Source organism: Salvelinus namaycush, chromosome 41 (genome assembly GCF_016432855.1).
Source record: "Salvelinus namaycush isolate Seneca chromosome 41, SaNama_1.0, whole genome shotgun sequence".
In the NCBI taxonomy this organism is placed as follows: Eukaryota; Metazoa; Chordata; class Actinopteri; order Salmoniformes; family Salmonidae; genus Salvelinus; species Salvelinus namaycush.
The window spans coordinates 857,434-884,589 of NC_052347.1; the positions used below are offsets into that span (position 1 = coordinate 857,434).

Below are 27,156 nucleotides of genomic sequence, written 5' to 3' on the forward strand. Positions count from 1 at the left end.
GCAGCAGAACGTTCTCCACGGCGTCTCCAGACTCTGTCACGTCTGTCACATGTGCTCATGTGCTCAGTGTGAACCTGCTTTCATCTTTGAAGAGCACAGGGCGCCAGTGGCGAATTTGCCAATCTTGGTGTTCTCTGGCAAATGCCAAACGTCCTGCACGGTGTTGGGCTGTAAGCACAACCCCCACCTGTGGACGTCGGGCCCTCATACCACCCTCATGGAGTCTGTTTCTGACCGTTTGAGCAGACACATGCACATTTGTGGCCTGCTGGAGGTCATTTTGCAGGGCTCTGGCAGTGCACCTCCTTGCACAAAGGCGGAGGTAGCGGTCCTGCTGCTGGGTTGTTGCCCTCCTACGGCCTCCTCCACGTCTCCTGATGTACTGGCCTGTCTCCTGGTAGCGCCTCCATGCTCTGGACACTACGCTGACAGACACAGCAAACCTTTTTGCCACAGCTCGCATTGATGTGCCATCCTGGATGAACTGCACTACCTGAGCCACTTGTGTGGGTTGTAGACTCCGTCTCATGCTACCACTAGAGTGAAAGCACCGCCAGCATTCAAAAGTGACCAAAACATCAGCCAGGAAGCATAGGAACTGAGAAGTGGTCTGTGGTCACCACCTGCAGAACCATTCCTTTTTTGGGGGTGTCTTACTAATTGCCTATAATTTCCACCTTTTGTCTATTCCATTTGCACAACAGCATGTGAAATGTATTGTCAATCAGTGTTGCTTCCTAAGTGGACAGTTTGATTTCACAGAAGTGTGATTGACTTGGAGTTACATTGTGTTGTTTAAGTGTTCCCTTTATTTTTTTGAGCAGTGTATATATTTTTAGCTTACTTGCTTATGACGTGCTGAATGTTAGCATGCCATAGCTCTCTGTCCTTCATAGAAACTCATAGAAATGTATCTCTTCTCTGTTTCCCACCACAGTCAGGGCTGGTTCCCAGCTGCCTATGTGGGGCCACTGGAGGAGGCCCCTAGATCAACTGGCTCCAGGTGATCCACTAGCTCCACTGTCTCTTAAAGGGACAGTTCACCCAAATTTCCCCTCAAGGGAAATTATAAGTGAATTATGAAACATTGCTAGTGAGTTATGTTGATCGTGTTTTATATTCTAAAAAGAGTTGCTAATGCTAGTGCTGTTTTGACTTTTGGTGATCTTTGACCCTTCAGTAGCTCCACCCTTAGGAGCGCCCACAGTATGGACAACCTACTAGACCAATCAGGAGGCAGCAGCCACGGCAGACCCCCGCCCCCGCCTCCACCCAATAGACAGACAGAGATGCGTCCAATCACACCCATCATGGAGAGAAGGACGGAGTCTCACTCTGACAACAAGGTAGTGCTGCCTGGGTGAATGATCACTGAGGATCGATGTTGGCCATGAAGGTCATGTTAAATTCTAGCGTTTACAGTGTTTACTCTATGGTGAGCCTGCTGTACCACACTTGTGTGTGTGTGTGTGTGTGTGTGTGTGTGTGTGTGTGTGTGTGTGTGTGTGTGTGTGTGTGTGTGTGTGTGTGTGTGTGTGTGTGTGTGTGTGTGTGTGTGTGTGCATGGTGTTGGATCTTTGCATGGTGTGGATTACACACCCACAGATGCTCTGCCCCCCACTCTGGGTTTCAGCTCTATATGTAAAAATGTTTGCATGGGTTGGAATAGATACCTCTTTAAAGTTGTGTACTTTCCTCTCCATGCAGAGAGGAGAGCGCCATGGTGGACCTGTGCCAAACCTCTTCCCAAAGTAAGGAACAACCATTGCAGTTCTCATCAGTTCTATTTGTGTTTATTCATTACTAAGAAGTGATATCTAGAGAGATTGTTCAAGATTGACGTCGAAACTGGATGTTTATCCATGTTCCGAGGACGTTGGGAAATGCCATCAAAACAAGCCAATAAGGGCAACAGTGAACGCTATTACCATCAAGTAGGCTTGGATTTTTCTAGGGCGTTATGGACAGGTAATGGACAGGGGTGTAATCCCATGATTCTGGATCAGAAGACTGTGTGTTGGATCCCAGTTATGGACAGAAACAAATAGTTCAGAGTTCCTCTGTCCAGTGTCTGTGTTCTTTTGCCCATCTTAATCTTTTATTTTTATTGGCCAGTCTGAGATATGGCTTTTTCTTTGCAACTCTGCCTAGAAGGCCAGCATTCCGGAGTCGCCTCTTCACAATTGACGTTGAGACTGTTGTTTTGCATGTACTATTTAATGAAGCTGCCAGTTGAGGACTTGTGAGGTGTCTGTTTCTCAAAATAGTCACTCTAATGTACTTATCCTCTTGCTCAGTTGTGCACCGGGGCCTTCCCCTCCTCTTTCTATTCTGGTTAGAGCCAGTTTGCGCTGTTCTGTGAAGGGAGTAGTACACAGCGTTATACGAGATCTTCAGTTTCTTGGCAATTTCTCTCATGGAATAGCCATAATTTCTCAGAACCAGAATAGACTGACGAGTTTCAGCAGAAAGTTATTTGTTTCTAGCCATTTTGAGCCTGTAATCGAACCCACAAATGCTGATGTTCCAGATACTCAACTAGTCTAAAGAAGGCCAGTTTTATTGCTTCTTTAATCAGAACAACAGTTTTCAGCTATGCAAACATAATTGCAAAAGGGTTTTCTAATGATCAATTAGCCTTTTAAAATAATAAACTTGGATTAGCTAACACAACGTGCCATTGGAACACAGGAGTGATGGTTGCTGATAATGGGCCTTTGTAGATATTCCATTAAAAATCTACCGTTTCCAGCTACAATAGTCATTTACAACATTAACAAAAGTCTACACTATATTTCTGATCAATTTGATGTTATTTAAATGGACCAAAAATGTGCTTTTCTTTCAAAAACAAGGACATTTCTAAGTGATCCCAAACTTTTGAATGGTAGTATGTACGTATATATAACCTATCTCATACCTTAACCCTTGCCTTAAAGTGGCAATCAGCAGTAAAAACAATAACAAAGCAGACTACCCACCCCTGGTTTGATAAAAAACAAAGTGATGGGGCTGGAGAAATGAAATCACTCTCAAATTCATAGACAGAGCTATGAATACAAAGACTGGCCATCCATGATATCAAAATTATAGTTTTAACCTTGTTAACATTTTCTATGTTTACAAATGTTGAAGCAAAATAAGCTTACATTTTAAATTCTATTGGGGTATGACAGTTGAACTAAGCTCATGAGGCATTTCTAAATTGTATTCTTCAAGAATCAATGGGTACATATCATGAATTTGTAAGTCCAAAAATGTATTGATTGCCCCTTTAACCATTGGAATGAGTGCCTGAACTTCATGTTTTAACCCTATCCAAAACCTTGACCATTACCTTAACTATTGGTATGAGTGCCTAAACTTAACCCTTAACTAAAAAAATGTGACGTTTGGAGAAACGGAACGATATAGAGGAGCAGGAGTCATCCCAGGCTGTCAAAAATATTTGGAACGACTTTGAAATTAGACGGGGGCTCCTGAGTGGCGCAGCTGTCTCAGTGCTTGTGGTGTCACTACAGACACACTGGTTCGATTCCAGGCTGCATCACAACCGGCTGTGATTTGGAGTACCATAGGCCGGCGCTCAATTGGCCCAGCGTTGTCTGGGTTTGGCTGGTGTAGGCTGTCATTGTAGATAAGAATTTGTTCTTAACTGACTTGCCTAGATAAATAAAGGTTTAATAAAAAAAATATATATATATTGTTACAATATCATGTGTGAACTGAAATATCTCTGTTCTCTCAATCTGTCTGTTGTATAGGGGCACTAACCCTTTTGCCACTGTCAAGCTGAAGCCCACATCCACAGATGACCGATCTGCTCCGCGGCTCCGTCGGTGAAGAGGTCACGCCCTTGAGAGGTACTGGGCGCGTTCCAGGTTGACTACATTTCAGTTGTTGGATTGCATCAAAAAAATGGTTTCATGCCACTTTATTGACTGCTATATCATATGATTCACTGATCTGTTAAATAAATATTTATCCAGGTGGGTCTGAAATGTAGTCATCCTAAAACGCGTCCACTACCATGCAGCAGGGGTTTTAGGGTTGATGCCCTAAAACTGCCCCAAATCTTCCCAAATTGTTGAAAACTGTCTTAAAACTGCCCAAAACTTTCCCTAAGCAGCCCCTAATACCAATCTTGTATTTATATCCATATTATGGAGTTTATCGGATGACTACAGTGATAAAGGAACTTCAGAGGGCAGTGTAAGATGACAGAAACCCTAATAGATGCTTGGTGCACTGATTGACCTGAAAAGTGCATTAATAATTTTTTTTTAGTTAGTGAGACAAATCTTTGAGAGCGCTCATTTATGCACTTTTCTTCAGAATCAGGGATATACGTGTTAGGTACAGGAAATATCATGGTAGAGGAAGTTGTTTTTAATCAAAGCCTTTTGAATTGTTGTCTTCAAGTAGCTCTTTTATTTAGCTTTGCTTGTACAGTGACAATATGGCAGTTTAAACCAATACGTAACTTTGATGCTAAACTACAGTGAACCACAGTGAGCTAATATTTCTCTTAGGAATGCCATGTAGATAGATTGTTATGACAAGTGAGTTTGAGCTACTAACTTAACAGTGCTGTTTTGTCCAGTGCCTTTAGTAAATGTACGATATGATGTGTATGTGTTTGTTTGTTCATGCAGGCAGTAGGGTGGACTACTACTGTAGTGAAGAACCCGGGGTTGTCAATTCTAATCCACCAATGGGGATACTTAACCTAAATTACCCTTTCGTGTGTACCCAGCTATGTAAATGGCTGACGTGAGAGTGTTGAGCTGTTATAGCTGTAACTGAATGAATAATTTTTACTTTACTGCTAGAATAAAAATGGCAGCTGCTTTTCACATGGTTTCAAATTCCTTTAAATCAGACAGAAATACATCCTCTGATTCTGAAGTTTTTTAGTTGCTGGCGATATTTTACACATTTATTTTTTTGTTATTGAGGGCCACTTGGAAGTGCTGAGCTATTAACCAAAATGTCATATTTTGGGGGGGGGGGGGGGGGGGGGGTGTTATTGAACAACCAATTGACCAACATTGGTTCATTTATTTATTTATTTGTGAGCCCAACGTGCCGTTTCTGTAGAGAGGAATCAAATAATTCACAAGAGAAAGTAAGTCAAGAACTATGTGGGACGCTTGGCTGTAGTATTAAGCCAACAATTAAACCTAATTCAGCACAGAAATTTGGTAATTTACTACAATGTTAGATACACACAGACCAAATAGACCGCATGAGAGGAATGTACACAACACAACGACGAGAGGGACAGAGACAATTCGTGAAAGTGTTCCTTATCTCCTTTGAAGGACTAGTAAAATTATTTTGGCAGACTGCTCTGCAGCATTATTAGACAGGCTAGCCTAAACAGGATGACAAAAGACAGTACAGTATAGGGAGCACAGAGATAATGTAACGTTAGATGGTCGGGCTGGCTGGCTGCTACAACTTGAGCAGAGATGAGATGATGACCTTAAGAAATTAAAAATGATAAAGTCATCAGATAAAAACTACGTAATGTACACAAATGAAATATGTTATTATTATCATAGTAATTTTCCATTTTTCTATTGATGTCTACCCAATGTGGACCTGACAGAGACAATGGAATATTTGTAATGTTTTGGCAATTGAATGTTCACTATTTTTGGTTTGTAATTTCCATTAAAAAGCTTTAAAATCATTAAAATTGTTTTATTTTGTAATGCATTTAATGTGTACCCCTTTCCTGCATTCAAATGACCAAATTGCTCTCTAGTGGCCTCATTGGTGGAATGTTATTAATAGTTTACATAATTTCACAATTTATAAACATACGTCTTAAAAAGCCGCTGAAAATCTGTCAAACGATTTTGATATATTTCCATCTTCTGTGATGTAATATTGGGATGCAAACTCAAAATGTAATACATTTCATAAACATGTGAATGAGGGGTATACTTTTGTTTCAAAGTAGATTTGTTTAAGACTACTCTGATTTAGCCCACTGCAGTAAAAAGGCAAATATATTATCGAAACCGAAATCGAAACTGTGATTACTTTTTTGTAATCAAACTGAAAAAGAAACCGACCTCAAAAAGCACTAATCGCTCAGCACTACCAATCGGAGATGAGAAGGAGACAAACAGAGGAAACATTAAAGGAAGCATCGGAGTGAGTCAGTTGTTCTTGAGGCATTTTTATATTTTATTTTATTTTGTTCTTTCACAGTTTCATCTTTTGGTGTGTTATTACAACAGCTCATTACCAAAGGAGAGAGGGATGGGGAGGAAAGGAAAGGAGGAGAGCAGTGCCAGAAAGTTGAAATAGAGATAGAAAGAGACAGAAACAAGGGACAGAGAAAGAGAAAGAGTGGGGGGAGAGGGAGAGAGAAAAATGGGGGTGAAGTAAAATCAACTCAAAGGAGAAATGACTTTCTCTCATTTTGAAATATCTACATTATTATTTTAACTTGAGGTTATTGGCCTTCCAGGCGGTCTGATAACTATACAGAAACAGAAACACATACGTTTGTATAAAAAGGAAGAAATAAATAGGATGGGGTTGTGGGTGGGAGTGGGAGTGGGGGAGAGGGGTAAGTTAGCGGGGTGGGGGCGGGAGCCACGACACCCTTCCTCCGGTGCAGTAGTAGTCGTGCGCTTGAGTGGGAGAGAGCTGGGTGTCAGTGAGGGCAGGTGGAGGGATGAGGTGGGGGAGGAAGGGGTGCGTGTGGGGGGTCGGCTGCAGACTGGAAGAGGGGGAGTATCGGGGCTGGGTGGTGGAGCGCTAGTCGGTTTAGGAAGGTGTCTATTACTCGTGCACCAGGGCAACGAACTCTGAAAGAGAACAAGAAGAGACAAGAGGTTAGAGCGCTCTGTAGACTCTGTGGAAAATCTGATTACACTATGATGATGCAGGTGAGTACATGTGTCCGTCGGTCAGAGAAATAGTTTATTTACCATCGATGCCGATCATGCCGTCTCCATCCTTGTCAGCTTCGTTTAAGAATGCTTTGGTTTCTTTGTCGGTCAGGTCCCTGCCGTCTGAGGCAAATCCCTTCAGTACGAACCTATGGACAACAGGAAGAGGGCAGAGAGACTTGAGTACAGACCGTACAACTACTAGGAATGCTCTGGTGCCTAAACAGTTAACCATGAGTGTTTGTGTGTGTATATAGGATGGGAATGCATGTCCACATGGTCACTGGTCAGTCACCACGCACTGTATATTGTTTAATATATCGCGGAGTGTGTAGTCAGTCAAAGTGTTGGTGTGTTTCTCTCTCTGTCTGTGTCTTTCTCTGTGTGTGTCTCTCTGTGTGTGTCTCTCTCTGTGTGTCTCCCTGTGTGTGTGTGTCTCTTACTTGAGCTCCTCCTCCTCTATGAATCCGCTGGCGTCAGCGTCCAGCACCAGGAAGGCTTTCTTCACATCCTCAGCTGACTTGGCCTTCAGACCCACCATCTCAAAGAATTTCTTATGGTCAAAAGAGTCAGCCGCTGCACGGCATAATGCACACAGAGTTTAGTGAACACACACACACACACACAGTACAAACACAAATGGAGGCAGACACACACACACGTACATACAAACACACACAGACAGGCACGCATGCACGCAGACAGACAGGCAGGCACGCACGGATGCTTGCACACACACACACACATACACACACAAAGTACAAAAAACAGCATGGGTGACTGCCTGTGTACAACACTCCAGAGGCTGAACGTTAATGCCAAACAATCATTAAGAAATTACTCTTTTTACTCTATGATACAGCGTTTGTCTGAGTGTATGTGCGTGTGTGGATTCAGAGCATGTGTTGTGCCAGTGGTCATATCAATTCTATAGGTTAGAGGACTGCGCCAACCCCAGGACTAGCTGGCATCCTCTGGCAGATGTGTTACACAATATCAGTTATTACACTATCATAATTATGTCAGATATGATGTGCTATAACAGTACCATAATTATGTAAAAAGTGTTGATCCCAAATGGCCACCTATTTGCCACATAGTGTACAACTTTTTTTATTTTATTTTTTATTTTTATTAAAATTTTACCCCCTTTTTCTCCCCAATTTCGTGGTATCCAATTGTTAGTAATTACTATCTTGTCTCATCGCTACAACTCCCGTTCGGGCTCGGGAGAGACGAAGGTCGAAAGCCATGCGTCCTCCGAAACACAACCCAACCAAGCCGCACTGCTTCTTAACACAGTGCGCATCCAACCCGGAAGCCAGCCGCACCAATGTGTCGGAGGAAACACTGTGCACCTGGCGACCTTGGTTAGCGTGCACTGCGCCCGGCCCGCCACAGGAGTCGCTGGTGCGCGATGGGACCAGGATATCCCTACCGGCCAAACCCTCCCTAACCCGGACGACGCTGGGCCAATCGTGCGTCGCCCCACGGAAAAAGTGTACTACTTTTGACCAGGACACATGAGGTTCTGGTCAAAAGGAGGGCACTATAGGGAATAGGGTGCCATTTGGGACGCATCCGATGTGTATGTTGGACCATGGGGCTCCTCCTGTTAACACTTTAGTAGAGAGAACACATATTCGCCACTCGCGTGCAATACAAAAAGTTAATTATACCTTTCCTAAGTATTATTAGCCATTTATTTTGCCTCTTTTCAGTGTTTTCTTGTGTACACATTATGGGACCGTTTCCCATACACAGATTAAGCCTAGTCCTGCACAACAACAGAATTTTTTTCCATGGAGAATCTTCATTGAGAGTGCTTCTTAGTCCTGGACTAGGTTTAATGTATGTCTGGGAAACTGTTCCTAAATGTGATGTAAGAAAATGAAATGGAGTAAAAGGTGTTTGGTCACCTGCGAAGGCGTCTAGAGCTTTCTTGATGTCGGCAGCGTTGAGAATGCTGTTCATCGCCATCTCAGCAGCTGGAATGTCAGGAAAGAGGGGGGGAAGGATGAGAAGAAAAGTGGGGAACTAAGTTAAACACGAGGGTACATGAGAGCAAAGGGAACAGAGAGAGATATTCTCATATTACACTGCTGAGACTTGTGAACTGGAGCAAGAAATCAGGGCGAGAGCGAGATATTGAGAGAACAAATTAGAAAGGAGGGAGAGGAGGGAGGAGGAGAAAATGGAGGAGGGGGTGAGGGGTGCTCAGTTCTCCATTTAGTTTGTGTGTGTTTTTTGGGAGCAGGTTGAGGTTGGGGGTATTATAAGAGAAACGTGGCTGGTCTCCAGGCGTCTACTCAGCAGGGTTAGCGCCATGGGATCTGTGCCTTGTGCTGTGTCTGACATACCATAGAACAAGAACGAGAGCTGTGGAGCTAGGAGGCCATTGTGGACACACCACAGAGTTAGAGCTGTGTAGAGTAATAGTGTGGACAGGGGGCTCCTTATGTCTCACACTTTGAAAGGCGAGCTGTGTGTCCAAACCTCTTGGCCCTGTGTGTCCAACCCTGTGTGCCATTGAAGTCAATTGCTTCTCACTTACAAATGTGAGGAGAGTTGGGGAGTGAGTGGTGTTGACTAAGGGGTTATTGAGGAATGGATTAGTAGGTTGAGGTGTGGTTGCCATGTGGTGGCCATCCTATGATATCGTGCGAGGGCAATTTTTAAGTCTATTTTTGGATTAGTTTATGTCTGTAATGGCCCCCGAGGGGTGGCCATGCTCCAGGGCGTCAGGACCGCAGGGCCAAGTAGGGTGCTCTAAGATATTTCCCTAAGACACTACTGCAGCAAAGGCTCATGGGATAAGTGAGCGAAAAGGCCCAGCTAGACAAATATAGTACAACAGAGCTTGCCAGCTTGTAGTCCTAAAAAATGGAAATGCTTTGCCTCTGGCTTGTTCGGCCGTTCCTATGAGGGAAATTAATAGAGAAAGAATGGGGTTTTGGGGTAAACGCCTAAAATAACGTCTGAGTTTATCACAGGCTTAGGAGATCTTATACGTTTCGTTCTGTAAGATAATATCAGCTAGTTAAGATGACCTTTATGAATTATGAAGCCTTTCCCTTACAGAAAAACACACCATTTCACATGTGAAATCATGTGAAAACGTGTTTTTGGAACACTTCACATTTGGAACACTTCACGTGAAATCATCGTTTCGAAATCGAAATCATTTTTTCCGTAATGGGGATGCCAGCAATCTGAATTTCCTGCTACACAACCAAATCTGTGGCCACAGATTAATAGGCAAGAATACAAGGTCAAAGGTACACATAAGGTACCTTCAGGGCCGGCTTAATGCAGGGGCTTACCCCAAAAATACACAGTATATATTATATATATAATATTCTGCAACCGCCAACCACAGGAGGATTCAGGAGCCAACTGTCAATGAGTGTAGATAGCCTGCTGCTGCCTGGTGCCACTCTGCTAATCGTTAGAACGGGGGAGGAGATACATGTGACTGGTCAGTTGTGTGAGTCAGGGGCATGGCCCAAGCCCATAACGGACCCAAGAGGCAAAAACAATTATTATTTATATATTTTTTTTTATCCATCCACATGAGCCCGTCCTCAATGTTGAAATTACACCAGAGAGCATAATTTTGCCAGATTTCTTAATCTAGCCCTGGGTACTGGTTAATATCTTTTAGGGTACATGTGCAGATAATCTAGTATGACGTACATTTTTTCTGGGTACAATTACTACTGCACTTTAAAAAATGCTGGGTTAAAAGCAGCCCATAGTGGACAGACACATGTTGTGTTCTTTTTGACCCAGCCAGTTGGGTCATTGAGCTATGATCCATCAGGTCAGATCAGAATACTGGAGGCGTGGCGTTCAGTTCTTTTTGGCCACCTGTGAAAGTAAATGTCGTTCCGGTTCATCTGTTCTGTTGTATTGTCAACACATGTTAAGGTTGCGCATTGACACTTTTTTGTAGCTTAATTAAGCTTTTTCTACTTTTTTTGTACCACAGGGAACAACACTACCTTTATTTTTTGGTGTGTCGTAACACGTTCCAAGAAATTAAGTATGAACCTGGTGGCACTGCAGAAACATTGATGCACTCAACCAAGCGGTTGCAAGTTTAAATCCCCAAAATATTAATGTATACTCGATGTCAAGTGTTTTTAGCGCAGGAGGCACTTCAGGTACCTACCAACCAAGCAGTTGTGAGTTCAAATCCCATAGTAGGTTTAGTTCCAAGTAATGCAGGAGACCATGACACAATGTTCTATAAAGGTTATTGGGAATGTCCTGGGAACTAGACAAAACCTGCAGGGGACCATGACTGTTTAAATTAGCGGCAGGTAGCCTAGTGTATAGAGCGTTGGACTAGTAACCAAAAGGTTGCAAGATCGAATCCCCGAGCTTACAAGGTAAAAATCTGTCGTTCTGCCCCTGAACAAGGCAGTTAACCCACTGTTCCTAGGCCGTCATTGAAAATAAGAATTTGTTCTTAACTGACTTGTCTAGTAAATATATATATTTTTTTAATAAAAAATTGAATGCATGTCAATTATGCCGTTTAAAGTAAAATATTCTCAATTTGACACCTGGGTTTTCACATGTTGTCACGTGTAGTTTCATGATATCACATGTTGAAATTTGGCATTCCCATGTTGTCATTTATTTCACATGAGATCATGATTTTGCATGTGTTTACATGGTCACATGTGACTATGTGATCACACGATAACACGTTTTCACATGTGATCGTGAAATTCATGTGGTTTTTCTGTAAGGGTTATGTGGTTAATGTGCTTGTTTTGATTACATAAATGCTTCAAAATTCACAAAAGGTGACGTTAGCTGATGAAGATTAGCTCATAGAACAAAACGTATAAAATCTCCTAAGCCTGTGTTTACCACAGACCTTATTTTTGCAGTTTATCCAAAACCCCGTCAAAAAAAACATGAATTTCTCCATAGGCTTTGGCCATTGAGCAATGGTGGAGTTAGTGCCTACAAAAATATGCCATTACTATTGCTCTCTATAGGAGCCTACAAGATCCTATTTAGTCGTTTTTCTTTCCACAGTTTGTCCTATGCGAATGCCTCAACAGTCAGCCTCATCTTAGTGAGATCTAGCACTTCCTTTCACCCAACCTCTTTCTAACACTCCTAAGTTTGGCTTACCCTTTGGCTCCAATGAAAAGTATAAATATGAAACCTTTATACTTTTCTCCTGCGTGAGAGCCACCTGTGCCCTTCTTCTCACCCAGAGGTGAGGGAAACCCAACCGTGCCTCAGGAGAACGGACCGACTCCTAGCCTTCATTACAACAGCTGCATGGTGTGTGTGTGTGTGTGTGTGTGTGTGTGTGTGTGTGTGTGTGTGTGTGTGTGTGTGTGTGTTTGGAAGAGGGGGTCTGGGGGTTCTGGGTCTAGGCAGGCCGGATGTGGGTGAGGAGAGCGAGGGATCAAGGGAGAATGTACTAGCGTCTCAAGAAACTCGAGCCCCTTAAGTTAAGCCCCCTCGATCTCAGCATGTGTATGTTCATATGCGGTCGTTTGTAGTGTCAGTGTGTGAGTGAGAGTATGTGTTTGTATGTACGAATGTGTGGCTTGCTGATATGTCTGTGACGTGTGTGAACTTAGATTTGATCTGTGTGCTTGGTATAGGTTAGGTGTGCACATGGTCAGGGTTATGAGTTTGTGTGTGTGTGCTTGCATGCTCACCCTCATGGGGCGGGGATGAGTTTGTGTGTGTGTTTATGTACATGCATATACATGTATGTACGTCTGTGTGCTGTTGGTGAGATAATGATTTGCAACATTGTGTATCTGGATTCATATACCTTGTAGGGCTCTTACTTACAATTGATTTTACATTTAAATAACCACTATGTAAGTGAATCAGAATGATTTAAACACAACAAATTGGGGACTGTGCTTGTTTTAGCCTACTGTACAGCAGAAACCTTTTATTGGAGGATTTTGATTCAGAATGATAGCCAACTTGTAACTGAATAGTTGAAATTGTGTACAGAACAGCTCAACTGGCTGGCTACAACACAATGTTGTAGCTCCAACGGTGATGATGTCTTTAGTTATGGCCGCTATCTTGTGCTATGTATCCAATCTAATGTTTGCTATTCATCAGAACAAATGCTATTGATTTCATCATAAAAAGTGGAGTCAGCCTCTCTTGTCATGGTTACAATACCAAAACACAAAGAGCGGCACGGCCATAAAAACAACACCCAGATGGATTGTGGGGGATCATCTTTGGACATAACACCAAAGTCCATTATGTTATCTGACAGCATGGTACTGAAAAGAACTGCTGAGCTACCTACCTACTGTACCGCCACAGTACAACTGAACAATCAGACCTGGGTTCAAATACTTAAAAAAAATACTTTATCTGTACTTGACTAAATGTGACTGTAGCAATGGAACCAATAGAGCGGTCCCAGTGCAACCGTGCCCACCTGGCTATCCAGGTAGGGTAATGCAAAAAATATCAGATATACAGTAGTATCTGAACCCAGGTCTAGCTTCCAAATGACCCAAATTCAATGATTGAGCAGCCACAACAATAGGCATTGCGTTGTAGTAGGGACTCTCCTGGATGGCGCACAAAGGTACCGCTATGACTCGCAGAATAATAATGTAATCTTATCTAATCAACTCATCACATCGTCTCATAATTTCATCTGGAACAATGGGACAATCAATCATCTACATGCAAATGACAAACATGTCAATAAGGAAACCACGTCACGAGACATTTACATGAGACACAAACAGAGTAGTATAATATTATTAAGTAAATAAAAATACGCCAATCGCTTAAGCTATCCGTTAGCATTTAAAGCAACGTCTGAAGTCTTGAGGTCATATTTCATCATGACACACAAACAACACATTGTATTCATAGCAAATGGCACCCTATCCCTTATATAGTGCGCTACTTTTGACCAGAGCCCTATTGGGCCTGGGCCAAAAGTAGTGCACTATAGGGAATAGGGTGCCATTTGGGATGCACCCATTATTTGTCTCTGTTTAATTAACAGAGGCTATAGCCACTAAAACAGTTCACTGACTCCATGAATATGCATTAACATGGAGATATGGGCACATGAGTATCATGCAAATGCACTAATCATACTCAACGTAATCACATACAGAATGTTAATGAGGGAAGGTTATGGTCCCGAGAGGCATCTTTGTTAAAAAATGTAATCACTTAATACCATTTCACAGTGTCAGCAATTTGCACCATTCTTAGTTATTAATGTCCTCTATATCATTGTTGAAAGGTTTGGTCGTTTGGTTCATATTCTCTATACAGTAGCCATTCCCATTATACAACTAACTAACACCCCAAATTGCACCAGCTCATGCTATTTTCCAACACAGAACTACCTACATACTTAAACCTGATCTTACCCTCACAACTTTGCATATCATTTTTGTCATTTTTTTCTCCAAAGTAGCTGTTAGTAAGTGTACTGCAAAATTGCCTAAAATTGAATTATAGATATTCTCTACTGTGGTGACCAATTTACGAAGCCCTTTTCCATGTTATTACCAGGTCAATTCCATTTCAAATTCAATCAATTCAGGAAGTAAACTGAAATCCCAATGTTTACTTCCTGAATTGGCTGAATTAAAATGGAATTGACCCCAACCCTGGTTGTTGACCAAAGCACGCAGCCTTACCTGAGTTAAGGTGAGGAGTAGTACGGAGGAGATGGAGAAAGGGGCCAGAGAGATAGGATGGAGGTCTGATAAAGGGACGAGGGTCCACTCCTTTCTTTTTTATACCCCTCCTCTCCGACTATTTTAGGAGGGAAAGATGGAAACCCTATCGCTTCCTTTAACCACACTTAACTAATCAAACCCCTTGCTATTAATAATCACCTGCTCAGTCTCCAGCACCCATTCCACCTGACACCTTTTTCTTTACTCTCTCAATTTCTCGCCTTCCCTCCACGCATCTGGTTTTCTTAAATAATTTTCTCACACCTCCCACTCAGGGGTCTCTGTCCTTAGATCCTCTTGATATTTCTCTTTTTCACACACTCTCTCATTCATCTCCTAAGCTCTCCAACTTCCCCTGTCTCTCACACTTAACCATTCTCAAAGCAGAGATGGGTAGTAGTTCTGTTACATGTATTTGAATTACTTCTGAGTATTTTGTATGTTGTATTACACTGGGCTGAACTACAGTCCAATGTATTTTGTAACAAGATATTTTCAAAAGGCTGTAATTTTCAAAATACCAAATACTTTTCTATACCGTTTCCTTATAGAAGTTAAACATTTTGTGGCCCCATTTCACCCTACATTGTTATAAAGAAGTATGATGGCACTATGGTGTGATAAGACTATCTGCTAAATTAACGTATACTGTAGATGTACAGTATATGTAAAAATGAACAATTCCAAGGCATGCTGAGTATTATTCTAATGAGCGCCGCCCCGAAACAAGGCCAATGACAATACCCTGTGTGCTTTGCAGTTGTTCATTTTCACGTATACATTTACAGTACATCTTGGTCATTTAGCAGACGCTCTTGTCCAGAGAGTCAACGCATTCAACTAAGGTAGATTAACGACAACATATCACAGTCATAGCAAGTAAGACGTTTCTGTAACCGATACTGAGAATGTTGTTTCTATTCGACCGTTTAGTACCAATGTATTTTTGTACTTTATAATACAAAAGACATGCATTTAAAAGAACTACAAAACTTTACAAAAGTATCTCATATTTTATTTTGATACATTGGTCTTTAGGGTATTTTAAAGTTGTATTTTCTAATTGTAACTTCTTATTTATGCCCATCCCTATCTCAAAGTCTCTCTCATTTACCTTTCCTTCTCATGGGGTATTAAAACAATCAGCCAACTTCCTTAATCCATCCCTTTATATCCACCTTCATTATCCTATTCCTTTCTTTGTCTGTCCCTAACGAATCTATATATAGCAGACACAAGTCAAAGCAAAGCTGAAGGGAGACCCTGAACGTCCATGATCATAACTGTGAAATCTGATATCCGTGGGCTACCTTGTGCTCTGTGTTCATATGCGTTTGTCCCAAATGACACCCTATGTCCTACATACAGATGTAGCATCTTCATTTGACCACTATTGTCAAAGCAAAATAATTATGCGGCAACAGGATTTGAACGTTGCGTGATCGGTGGTTAGGCTATTAGCTGGTCAAAAATTAGGCTATGTGAAAAGTACAATACTGTTAATATAACCCGTGTTTTAATGTGAATTCTCAGCAACAAAAGGGTGATCAAATTAAGATCCCATAGATGTACAGTGTAGGTGTGGTCAAAAGTAGTGCACTATATAGGGGACGGGGTGTCATTTGGGACACAGCCTACATTACTTTGTGGGGAAAGAATCCGAACAGGGTCTCGGCATCAATTATCCATAAAACATAGAGGCTTGGTGGGTTAGGTCACTCTGGTGCAGGCAGCACCCCCCCCCCCCCCCCCCCCCCAGGAATCGCCAAAGCCTGGCATATATAGATATGTCTTACTGAATATGGCTGTACCAGTGGACTGCACACATCAGCTGTTTCCATGTCTGAGGTATTAATGAAGTGTGTGTGTTTGGGGGTTATTGTGTGTGTGTACAGTGTGTGTGTGTGTGCGCATGCATGCGTGTGTGTGTGTACTCGTTGACCTTCGTAAAGGTGCGTTTGAAGGCAGAGATGCGGCCTGTGATGTGGGCTGTGGTGCTACTGTATTGTACTTAAAGAGAGCAATGAACAGGTTTACTATAGGATAGGATGGGGAGGCAATGGTGGTGGTTGTGGTGGTGGTGTGGGTCACTGAGTTCCCATGTAGAAATGTACTGGGACATGGTGTGATGAGGAGGGATTTGCTGCTCTGTAGGGGACCTCAGTGACTGCTGCTATTTAGCCCTATTACCATATCTCATTGGGACTGTTTATGGAGCAGATTTGGTACTTTTTAAAAAACCCGATAAAGTTTTGTTTCTGGAATGACATGCATTTCTCAAATGAGGTTAATCATGCAGTTTGATTCGCCGTTGAGTCATCGTGACATATTTCCAATCAATGACTTTGATATGGAACACCTCCCCATCTGTACTTCTCTGCAATTTGCCACTATAATTTATCCCTCTTTTTCTCCTATCCCTTATTCCCTCTGGTACCACTCATGGGAATGTTATTCCCCCGTCCAATTCTAATACGCTCAAGCACTTTATCTTTTTAACTCTTTCTCTCCTCTCTTTCCTTTCAACACATCATCCCTTCCGCCTTCGGTTCACTGCATGAAGAGGTATATAAAGCACCCTCCTTTTAAGGGGCCCCTTTCTTCCACTAAACTTTTGTGTTCTCCAGCCTTCCTTAGACTAAATGTATCATCCTCCTCTTTCTGCCTTTCAGGGCCATGCAGCCAAAAGCCACCAAGAGGCTTGACTTAACCCCACAGAGTGCTTGGTTGTTGTCTGGGGCTCTCCCAAGGAGGGATGACAGTGGTGCTCAGTGGTGGAGCCTGAGTGGTGGCAGAAACGGACTGGCCATAGGGCAGTTCGGGAAAATACCAGATGGGCTGGTCCATCTTTAGCTCAGCGGGTCGGTGATACATTTTTTAGGGGCTAATATTGAGGGTCTGCAAAGAAAAAATGGACTGGTGTGGTGTTTCAAGGAAATGCCGGGCCGGTTTCCGGTCACTGACTTTCCCTGGGTGGAGGGGTGGTGCAAGGGGGAAAGCGAAAAGGCGAGCTGAAGGGTGGTGAGATGCATAAACAGGTTGTATCAAAATCAGTGTTGATGGGGGGGGTTTTCACCCCAAGGTGTCAGGACCTGGAGGGTGGAGGGTGGAGGGTGAAATGACATCGGTTCTCTTCCAAATCTCAACCTCTACCCCAATGCCCTAGCTGTCATTAACACGCACGGCACCTGACACCATTAAAATTATTTTGAGTAGTTCTGTAAGGGAATTGATGGAAGTTCATGGAATTCTCTGCTCCTTTGATTCAAAGGGACTTTTTGTTTCGATTTCTGTTGGTTCATTTGAAAGGTTTTTGTTGAGGTTGACTATTTGAAAATGGATGTATCAATAAATTGTGTTCTGACTAGCATGTTAATAGGGAAATCAAAAGTTCCTTGTCGGTTTGTTGACAGGGTGCGTGTTTGTGTTGTTTATCCCCGACAAAGCACACAAAGCACATCGACGAGGCTGTTGTGGAACAGGTCAGGAGCTGGTATTTCTGTTTTTTATTTGTAGTAAATGTGCAAAAGCTTTCTCATTATAGGGTATTTTGTGTAGATTGACGAGGATTTTTTAAATGTTTAATTCATTTTAGAATAAGGCTTTAACGTAACAAAATGTGGAAAAAGGGGTCTGAATACTTTCCAAATGCACTGTATATGTACATATCTACCTCAATTACCTTGTACCCCTACACATCGACTCGGTACTGGTACCCTGTGTATATAGCTAGGTTATCGTTACTCATTGTGTACTTATTCCTTGTGTTATTATTTTTATATGTATTTATTCCTTGTGTTGTTGTTTTTATTTTTTTATTGCTACTATTTCTCTTTTTTTTTTATCTCTGTATTGTTGGGAAGGAAGCATTTCACTGTTAGTCTACACCTCTTGTTTACGAAGCATCTGACAAATAACATTTGATTTGATTTGAAACTGTAATGAGTTCAGTTGTAAGTCATTTCCAGTAAAGGTCTTTGAGTGTTTGATTTCAGTTCGTCTCGGTCTGTTAGTTGAACACACTGACATTTTCACACTAGGCCTACTCTGAAACAAAGTTATAATATGAAACAAAATGTCAAATATGGCAATAAAACTTGCCAAACCACATATTTACGTTTCAGGTGGGCGACTGTCGTTCGAAGGCCTCCTCTTTATAACACACTTCCTAGCGAGAGCCACTTCCTGTGGCTGAAGAAGGCACAAATATGTTTACATATTTCCATGTTTCCCTGCCTGGAATAACAAAGACAGAGTTATTCTGAGGAAGACAAAGTGAGAGGATAAAACTGAATACGTTTTAGAGGAAGCCGAATTCCAGGGAGAGAAAGAGAGTGAGGGGGGACGGGGTGTGGGGGATGGAGGGAAGCTTTGAAAAAGTCCTAAAAAAGCTCCGCTAAAACAGACAAAATCTCAGTCCCTTTGAAACTGACAGCTTTTGAAGAGGCAGATGTCAGGGCTGTGCGGCTGGTCCAGGGTGAGATGAGAGGTAGTGGGATCTCCAAATGTCATCTTTGCAGAACAGTGTGGGTCTGGATGAAAAGTTGGACGATATGAAGGCTTGAAACAACCGCCGTTTCAATAAACACGTCAGCATTTTCCTTTCAAACGAGGTGACTTCTTCTTTTATGTACATTTTGGAGTGCCAGCCTTTTCTTGTCGCCTGGTTTATTTACTGTATCATCAGTATCCAGTGAAACAGTGGCGAAGTCTGTTTCAGCAAACCACTGAAAGCAATGCATTGTTTACTTGTTTAGCTGTGCTGCGCTGAGCCTTGCCACCTGGCAGTAGGTGTGGGTATGTAGGGGCATTACTGTTGCCGTCTGTCTGGCCTGCTGTGGGACATCACATGATAGACCCATTACTGAGAATCATGGTCCTCCCTTCAACTATTACATTTCTCTGTTTCAGCATTCAGAGACACAGAGCGAAAAATGACACAGAGTGATGAAGGCAACAAGGGATGAAGGGAACATGAAAGCCATAAAGAAAGAGAGAAAGACCAAGGGTAGGAAATGGAGAGGCAATGGAATGAGATACTGTCCAAGGGGAGGTAGAGAGAGAGAGAGAGAGAGAGAGAGAGAGAGAGAGAGAGAGAGAGAGAGAGAGAGAGAGAGAGAGAGAGAGAGAGAGAGAGAGAGAGAGAGAGAGAGAGAGAGAGAGAGAGAGAGAGAGAGAGAGAGAGAGAGAGAGCGAGCGAGCGGACAAGATGGACAAGATGGACAAGATGGACAAGGACATCCATGGGTCCTGACAGAGGGAATGATAGGAGAATGAGAGCTGGACGGCCATGGGACAGAAATGAATGAGTTGTTTAATAAAGGAGCTACTGGGTCGTCCATCTGCAGGGATCCTCCCTTAGCCTTAACAAATGGGAGTCTGCATTTGAAACATTAAGACGGATGGGCCTCTTCTCTCTCTCCGTATGATCAGCTATTCCGTTGTAATGATGTAACGCTGTTTCGTGCCGCGAGCATCTTCTGATGCAGGAAAAGACAGGGCTGAGGAAGACACACCCAAAAGAGAATACCAAGAGATGCACAGCGATAGTAAGAAAGATGGGACAGTCAGGAGGCTAGGATAGAAGCAGTGTCTATAAGAAACATAGGAAAGAGACAGTAAGAAAGAGAAAGGAGAGGCAGGGAGAGAAAGAGGTCAAATATAGTTTTGGTCGGATGTGGTGAAGGTTGCTCAATCTATAGGGAAAAACATAAGATGGACGCCAGTCTTGTCGTCAACCTCAAAGGACGACCATACAGCCAGGCTGAAAGTTAACTAGCCCAATCATCAACGATGGACAGTGTAATGGAGGTGATTTGGTGAACTGCGCTCGTGCGATTAGTAGCCTAACCTTTTCTTAGACCTGAAGACTTGTGTTAGCTCCTCAAGTTAATGCCTAGGCTTTAGCTTAGCATGCTATCAGACTCAGTTGGTCACACCAGTATGGACAACCAATGTGAATTGTGCCAACAAATCTGAACTAAATCATTTCAATAAATCTTGAAAGCCCCTTGAGATGACAGTGGCCGCAATAGAAAAGCTGAACCTCAACAGAGACGATGGGGTGGGTTATTCACACAGTGTACCCTAGTCCTATATGCAATGTACTCCTTTTGACCAGGGTTCTATGGGCTCTTGTCAAAAGTAGTGAACTATATAGGGAATAAGGTGCCACTTGGGACGCAGGCAGAGTATCAGAGCTGGTCTGTACTGAACTTGGCACAGGAAGGTGTGTAATCCCTTCAACAGGTGCCTTGGGACCAGAGAGACAGGCTTTAGGAGAATAGGAGGTTGTGAAGGGGAGATATGAGGAAAGAGGGAGAACACGGGGAAAGCGATACGAGAAGAGGGAAGGGAGGGAGGAGTAGAAGGGTGTGGGGATTTGAGGAGGGAGGTATAAGCGAAAGGAAACTGAAGAAATATGAGTTTGAGCAAGGAGAGCGAGTGAGCGAGAGGGGGGTGGGGGGGAGAGGGAGTAGAGGGGTGAGGAGATTCCTCAGGAGCATCTGTCGACTTACAACTCAAGAGATAGGTGTTGAGTTGCACCCGGCGATGCTACAAATGTAATATGGGAGACAGACGCTGTATCCCTGGCAATGTCGTCATAACTAATGTTGGATGCTGGCAAGTTTGCATTTGCGGAACGATGTGCGTGAATATGTAATCATAGTATGTGTAATGGATGGAAACAAAACAATTTTTCTAAAAGATTCATCCTTTCTCTTTTTGAGTTATTATTAGTGTGTTGACTATCAAAGGCATTTTTGTCATACATTTTCTAGCTCTCCTTGGGTTCTAATGTCAGTGTGTTCCTGTTTGTTTTAGGAAGCATGTCAGCGGGTCAGTGATACCTTCTCTTCCTCTTTAGGCCAACCAACAACATGACATTTATAACTGTGTCACTTGAGAATCACACCACCAAGCAAGCACAAAAATGCAAGCATGCATGTCAACACACACACACACACACACACACACACACACAAGATCGGTTTGACCTTGACGTCGTGTGTGGGTGTAGTATGTAGTGTGAATGAACTGGGATAAGGCTCTAAATAGTAGCTCTTATATATATAGCGAGCACTACACCAGCTCAAGGCCTGAGGCAGAGAGAGCACTAATGTTCATTCGACTTAAGAAGCAGTCAGGCTTAAACTGCAGCTCCAAATGGCCACATCACAGCATTATAATAACTACTACAATGATAATTATTCCCCTAAATGTATACTGAACAAATATATAAATGCAACATGCAACAATTTAAACAAATTTACTGTTAATGTTCATATAAGGAAATCAGTTTATTGGGCCCTAATCTATGGATTTCACTTGACTGGCCAGGGGCGCAGCCATTGGTGGGCATGGGAGGGCATAGACCCACCCACTTGGGAGCCAGGCTTCAATCAGAATAAGTTCTTCCTCACAAAAGGGCTTTATTACAGGCGGAAATACTTCTCAGTTTCATCAGCTGTCCGGGTGGCTGGTCTAAGACGAACCCGCAGGTGAAGAAGCTGGATGTGGAGATCTGGCGTGGTTACACGGGGTCTGCGCTTGTGCGGCCGGTTGGACGTACTGCCAAATTCTCTAAAATGACGTTGGAGGTGGCTTATGGTAGAGAAATTAACATTCAATTCTCTGGCAACAGCTCTGGTGGACATTCCTGCAGTCAGCATGCCAATTCCACGCTTTTTCAAAACTTGAGACATCTGTGGTATTGTGTGGTGTGACAAAACTGCACATTTTAGAATGGATTTTTATTGTCCCCAGCACAAGGTGCACCTGTGTAATGATCATGCTGTTTAATCAGCTTCTTGATATGCCACACCTGACAGGTGGATGGATTATCTTGGCAAAGGAGAAATGGTCACTAACAGGGATGTAAACAAATTTGTGCACAACATTTGTGAGAAATATGTTTTAGGTGCGTACGGAAATGTCTTTACATGTTGTGTTTATATTTTTGTTCAGTACTATTTGTTGAACAGATTTAAAAGACTGGCGCTGGTTCTGGCTTGTGTCCATTTAGGGTAGGGGTGGGCAACCAGTCCTCGGGGGCCTGATTGGTGTCACACTTTTTCTCCATCCCTAGCAAACACAGCTGATTAATCAAATTGCATTCTAAACTGAAGATCACGATTAGGTGATTATTGGAGTCAAGTGTGTTAGCTGGGGCAAAACTGTGACAACAATCAGGCCCCCAAGGACTGGAATTGCACACCCCTGATTTAGGGGGATGTGCTATCTCTGTCTGTGTTGCCAAATGTACTACATTATAAAAACATTAAAGAGACGGCAGCGCTCACAAAGACGGAACACACACCCCTGAAATTGAAACATCAACACCGAACGGCTGGCCGGACATCCATTCAGTCAGGGGTGCGTCCATTTAGGAGGGAGTGGAGTGTATTCACATATTAACAAATACAATAGGTTCTTGAAGGGCCCATTAACAAACCACTACTGTTAACTCTACGCTCCCTGTCCTGCCCCGGGACCCAGCCGCATTGCAGTTAAAATGGAAGTCTGTTCACAGGTGAAGGATGCCTTAAGTTGCTTGGTTGGGAAGGCCTGTATTATTACATCACACAATCAATTAGCTGTTACATGGGCTATGAGGGTGGTGTGTGTGTCTTTGTGTGTGCGCGTCTCTCTCTCTGTGTGTGTGTGTGTATGCGTGCGTGCATGCGTGCGTATAGGCAGCGTGTGGGAGTCAGGGGGTGGCCACCATAGCTCAATTAAGACAAGCTAATGCACCGCCGCCAGTGTACATCGATCCACTATACTCTAATATCCCTCAGCAGTCCCAGTCATTAGAGTGTGTCCAAAATGGCATTATATACGGAATTGGGTGCCATTTGGGATGCACCCATTAGATTTATTACAGGTGATCCAATAGCCAACCACACCACAGTGTAATTACCTAAAGAAGCATTAATCGTTTTGGGACATTTATTTAGTAGTGTATAGGTGGTGTTAGGTTTAAAAGTGTGTAGCAGATTTTGAAGTGGGGGTTCATGAGTGTCTTTTTCAGATGCGCTCAATATAGAGAATGAGCTTAATGACAGTAATTGTTGCTGTCTCTCTCAGAAGAGATAGCAACATTCACAAAATATCACATCTCAGTTTCGGAGAGACTAACCAAAGTGTTGGCTAATTTTATTCACACATATTTGGGGGATTCCAGTCGACACAATTCCACACACACACAAACACAAGCCATTGTATTCTAATTGGGGTGTCAGGGGATTTGTCTCATAGTCTTTGAACAACTCTCTTCAGAATCATTTTTGTGATGTGTGTGAACAAACAGAAACAATGAATCTTTTACCAAAAAGATAGAATAACCAACCCCTGCTGTTACATCTGAGAAAAGCCATAGAGGGATCGCTGGTTAAAAAAGATAAAATAATTTTGAAACTCACATAAAAGTTAATACTCCCAGCTTCAATTTAATCTTTTAAAATATAATGGTAGCTGACATCGCTCCAGTGACCTAATTTATCAGTCATGCATAAGCACAAATCTGTGCGTAAACCATGCGTGAGATCATTTCCACGCAAAGTGTGAGATTTATCAATATAAACGTTTGTTTGAGAGTGTGCGTAAATTTACATTCCGCGCCCCCGAGGAAACGAATTAGCAGAATAAAAAAATCCCCTAAAAATCGGTACATTTAAACTAGAGAAATCCTTCTGCATCTGCGGTGAAAGGTGACAAGGCTAGAGCTGTGTTTGTCAGACCATGAAACATCCCTACCCTTCCCTTAACATTTTCACACGTACCAAAAAACATTTTTTTAAATGTAATAATAATTACAAAAAAAATAAGTGTGATCATTCTACAGTGGTCCCTGCAGCATACGCTCAACCCTGTGCGAGTAGAACGTCCAGTTTCGATTTGACGCAAATCAGCATTTGAGCTAGCCACACTGGTTTTTCAAATAAACATTTTGCACAAACACAGTCCTTACAAAGTTATGTCCTGAATGTGACCAGTTTATTTTTGGATGCAATGTTCAGACATTCACAGAAGTAGCTACCACACACAATAACCCAAACCGGAAAATGTAGACTACATTAGGTCTAGCGCTAACTGAGGAAAGACTAAAGTAACACAAGCGGTCATATTTAGAGAATTCTCTGCTGACAGAAACCACAACATGAATTAGCTAATAGCAATTACTATTTATAATTCATCACATCACAGGTGAACTCAACATTGATCGTAATGACTGAGTAAAACACTTTCTAGAAATTGAAAGTATTCCCGACGATGGGCAGTTTGAGCGCTCCGCCATGTTTGTTTTCTCACGTCAACCAAAGATAACAAGAGGAGAGAAGATGAGTTTGATCTGTTTACAGTATGCATGTTGAAGGGGGTGTGTCGTCTACGATCATTCACTTCCCTTTATTCACTTCCGGAAGTTTATTCGAAAGATGAGTGAACCATTCCTTCACCCCATTTTAACATCTTTGGTCTGATAGAACGCATTATATAATGTCAACAAACATGGCGCCACACATAGCTTGCAAATAGCTTAGCATTAGCTTATTCTAGTACAGTACAACCTTCAAAAAGGTGAATTGCTTTGCCATATTTTTTGCAGTATTACTTTAGTGTCTTGTTGCAAACAGGATGCATGTCTTGTAATATTTGTATTCTGTACAGACTTCCTTCTTTTCACTCTGTCAATAAGGTTAGAATTGTGGAGTAACTACAATGTTGTTGATCCATCCTCAGTTTTCTTCTATCACAGCCATTAAACTCTGTAACTGTTTTAAAAAAGCAGATGTTGAATATCCCTTTGAGCATGGTGAAGTTATTAATTTCACTTTGGATGGTGTATTATTACACCCAGTCACTACAAAGATCCTAACTCAGTTGCCGGAGAGGAAGGAAACTGCGATTGGCCTCATGGTGAAATCACAGAGCAGTTTCCTTCCAGTTTACCCAACTACCAATTGGAAAACAGTCTTTGTGGTTGAATCTGTGTTTGAAATTCACTGCTGGGCTGAGGGATCTTACAGATAATTGTATGTGTGGGGTACAGAGATGAGGTAGTCAAAAAAATGTTTTACTATTATTGCACACAGAGTGAGTCCATGCAACTTATTATGTGACTTGTTAATCAAATGTTTACTCCTGAACTTATTTAGGCTAGCCACAACAAAGGGGTTGAATACTCAAGACATTCCAGCTTTTCGTTTTTAATTAATTAGTCAACATTTTGAAAAACATAATTCCACTTTATGGGGTACTGTGCATAAAAAAAATCTGTATATTTAATCCATTTTAAAATCAGGCTGTAACACAACAAAATGTGGAAAAAGTCAAGGGGTGTTAATACTTTCTGAAGGCACTGTATGTTGCCCTAAAAGTTGTGCAAAGTTGGTAGAATCTTAATGAAAATAATTCACAGCTGTAATGGCTGGTGCTTTCCGCAAGTTTTAACTCAGGTGGGTGGAGACTTGTTCAATTATGATACTGTATTTTTTTTTTGTGAAACATTATCTAAAACTTTCTTTCACTTTGAAAATGTGGAGTAGGTTGTGTAGATTTGTAGGACAAAATCAAATTGAACTCCTTTTTAGATTTAATATTAAGGCAGCAAAATGAGAAAACATTCAAGGGGGTGTAGACTTTCTATGTGCACTGTATGTTGAACAATTAGTGAAATTGTGAGAGTAATAATTAAATCATTTTTCTATTTCATTGTATTTCCATTGTGAATTCATGCAACATTTCTTTACAGGCTATATCATATAATTTGACCACATCAGTACATTTGTTAAGATAATAATCCATATAATGTACAGTAGTTTGTTAAATTAGAGGCATGTGTGAAGGTGAAACCATTGTTGAAATACTATAAAAGACTGAGATAATGGTCTCTTTTTAGAGACAGGTGAGACTTTTTTGCAGAAAATACAGATTTGGTCATCAGATGTTGTTTCACAAAACCAATCTTATAGGATTTTAGCTAGGTTTTAGACCTACTTTAAAAAAGGTAAACACATGCCATTCCGGTGCACATCCAAGTGCTTTCAAGCGGAGGGTTATGGCAATGGGCACTTTTCAGCTGGAGTTTGCTGATCGGCATCTCACAGCCTTCGATGAGACAATGTTTTAGACGCAATAATCAGCTAAACAAACAGTTACGTACACTTTCCATACACCAGCGCACAACAGGTTGATGTCAGAGGGGTTTCTTCGCCTTCAATGGGGTCCCAAATTCGAATGGAGCAATAGACGTCACCCACATTGCCATAAAAGCACTATTCCAAAATGAGTTCGACTATGGTTGCAGTATGTGATGTGATGCGCAAAAGACGCTGCTGAATGTGGTGGCAAGGTGGCCAGGTGGAGCGCACGACTCGTTCATTCTGCAGAACAGCAATGTTGGCCTATACGCCTACAGGAGGGAACTGTTGAGGATGGATAGCCTATTGGTGAGTGTTGCCTACTCATTTTAAGTATATTTGCCATAGCTAAAGCAACTTGAATTGTCCTAATGG

The 27,156-nt window shown here is 42.2% G+C and overlaps 2 protein-coding genes across 2 annotated transcripts; one reads left to right on the forward strand and one right to left on the reverse strand.

Annotated features, from left to right (window-relative positions):
* The first annotated feature begins 908 nt into the window (after positions 1-908).
* LOC120033940 (brain-specific angiogenesis inhibitor 1-associated protein 2-like protein 2) lies at positions 909-4,972 on the forward strand. Its single transcript, XM_038980343.1, has 4 exons — positions 909-1,003; positions 1,181-1,346; positions 1,708-1,751; positions 3,765-4,972. The coding sequence occupies exons 1-4, from the start codon at positions 909-911 to the stop codon at positions 3,841-3,843; spliced, it is 384 nt and encodes a 127-aa protein (XP_038836271.1). The 3' UTR covers positions 3,844-4,972.
* A 1,372-nt stretch (positions 4,973-6,344) lies between these two features.
* LOC120034350 (parvalbumin-7-like) lies at positions 6,345-8,894 on the reverse strand. Its single transcript, XM_038980872.1, has 4 exons — positions 8,834-8,894; positions 7,358-7,490; positions 6,954-7,063; positions 6,345-6,830 (listed from the first exon to the last, which is right to left on the reverse strand). Exons 1-4 carry the CDS (start codon positions 8,892-8,894, stop codon positions 6,805-6,807), a joined length of 330 nt encoding a protein of 109 aa, XP_038836800.1. The 3' UTR covers positions 6,345-6,804.
* Positions 8,895-27,156: the final 18,262 nt, after the last annotated feature.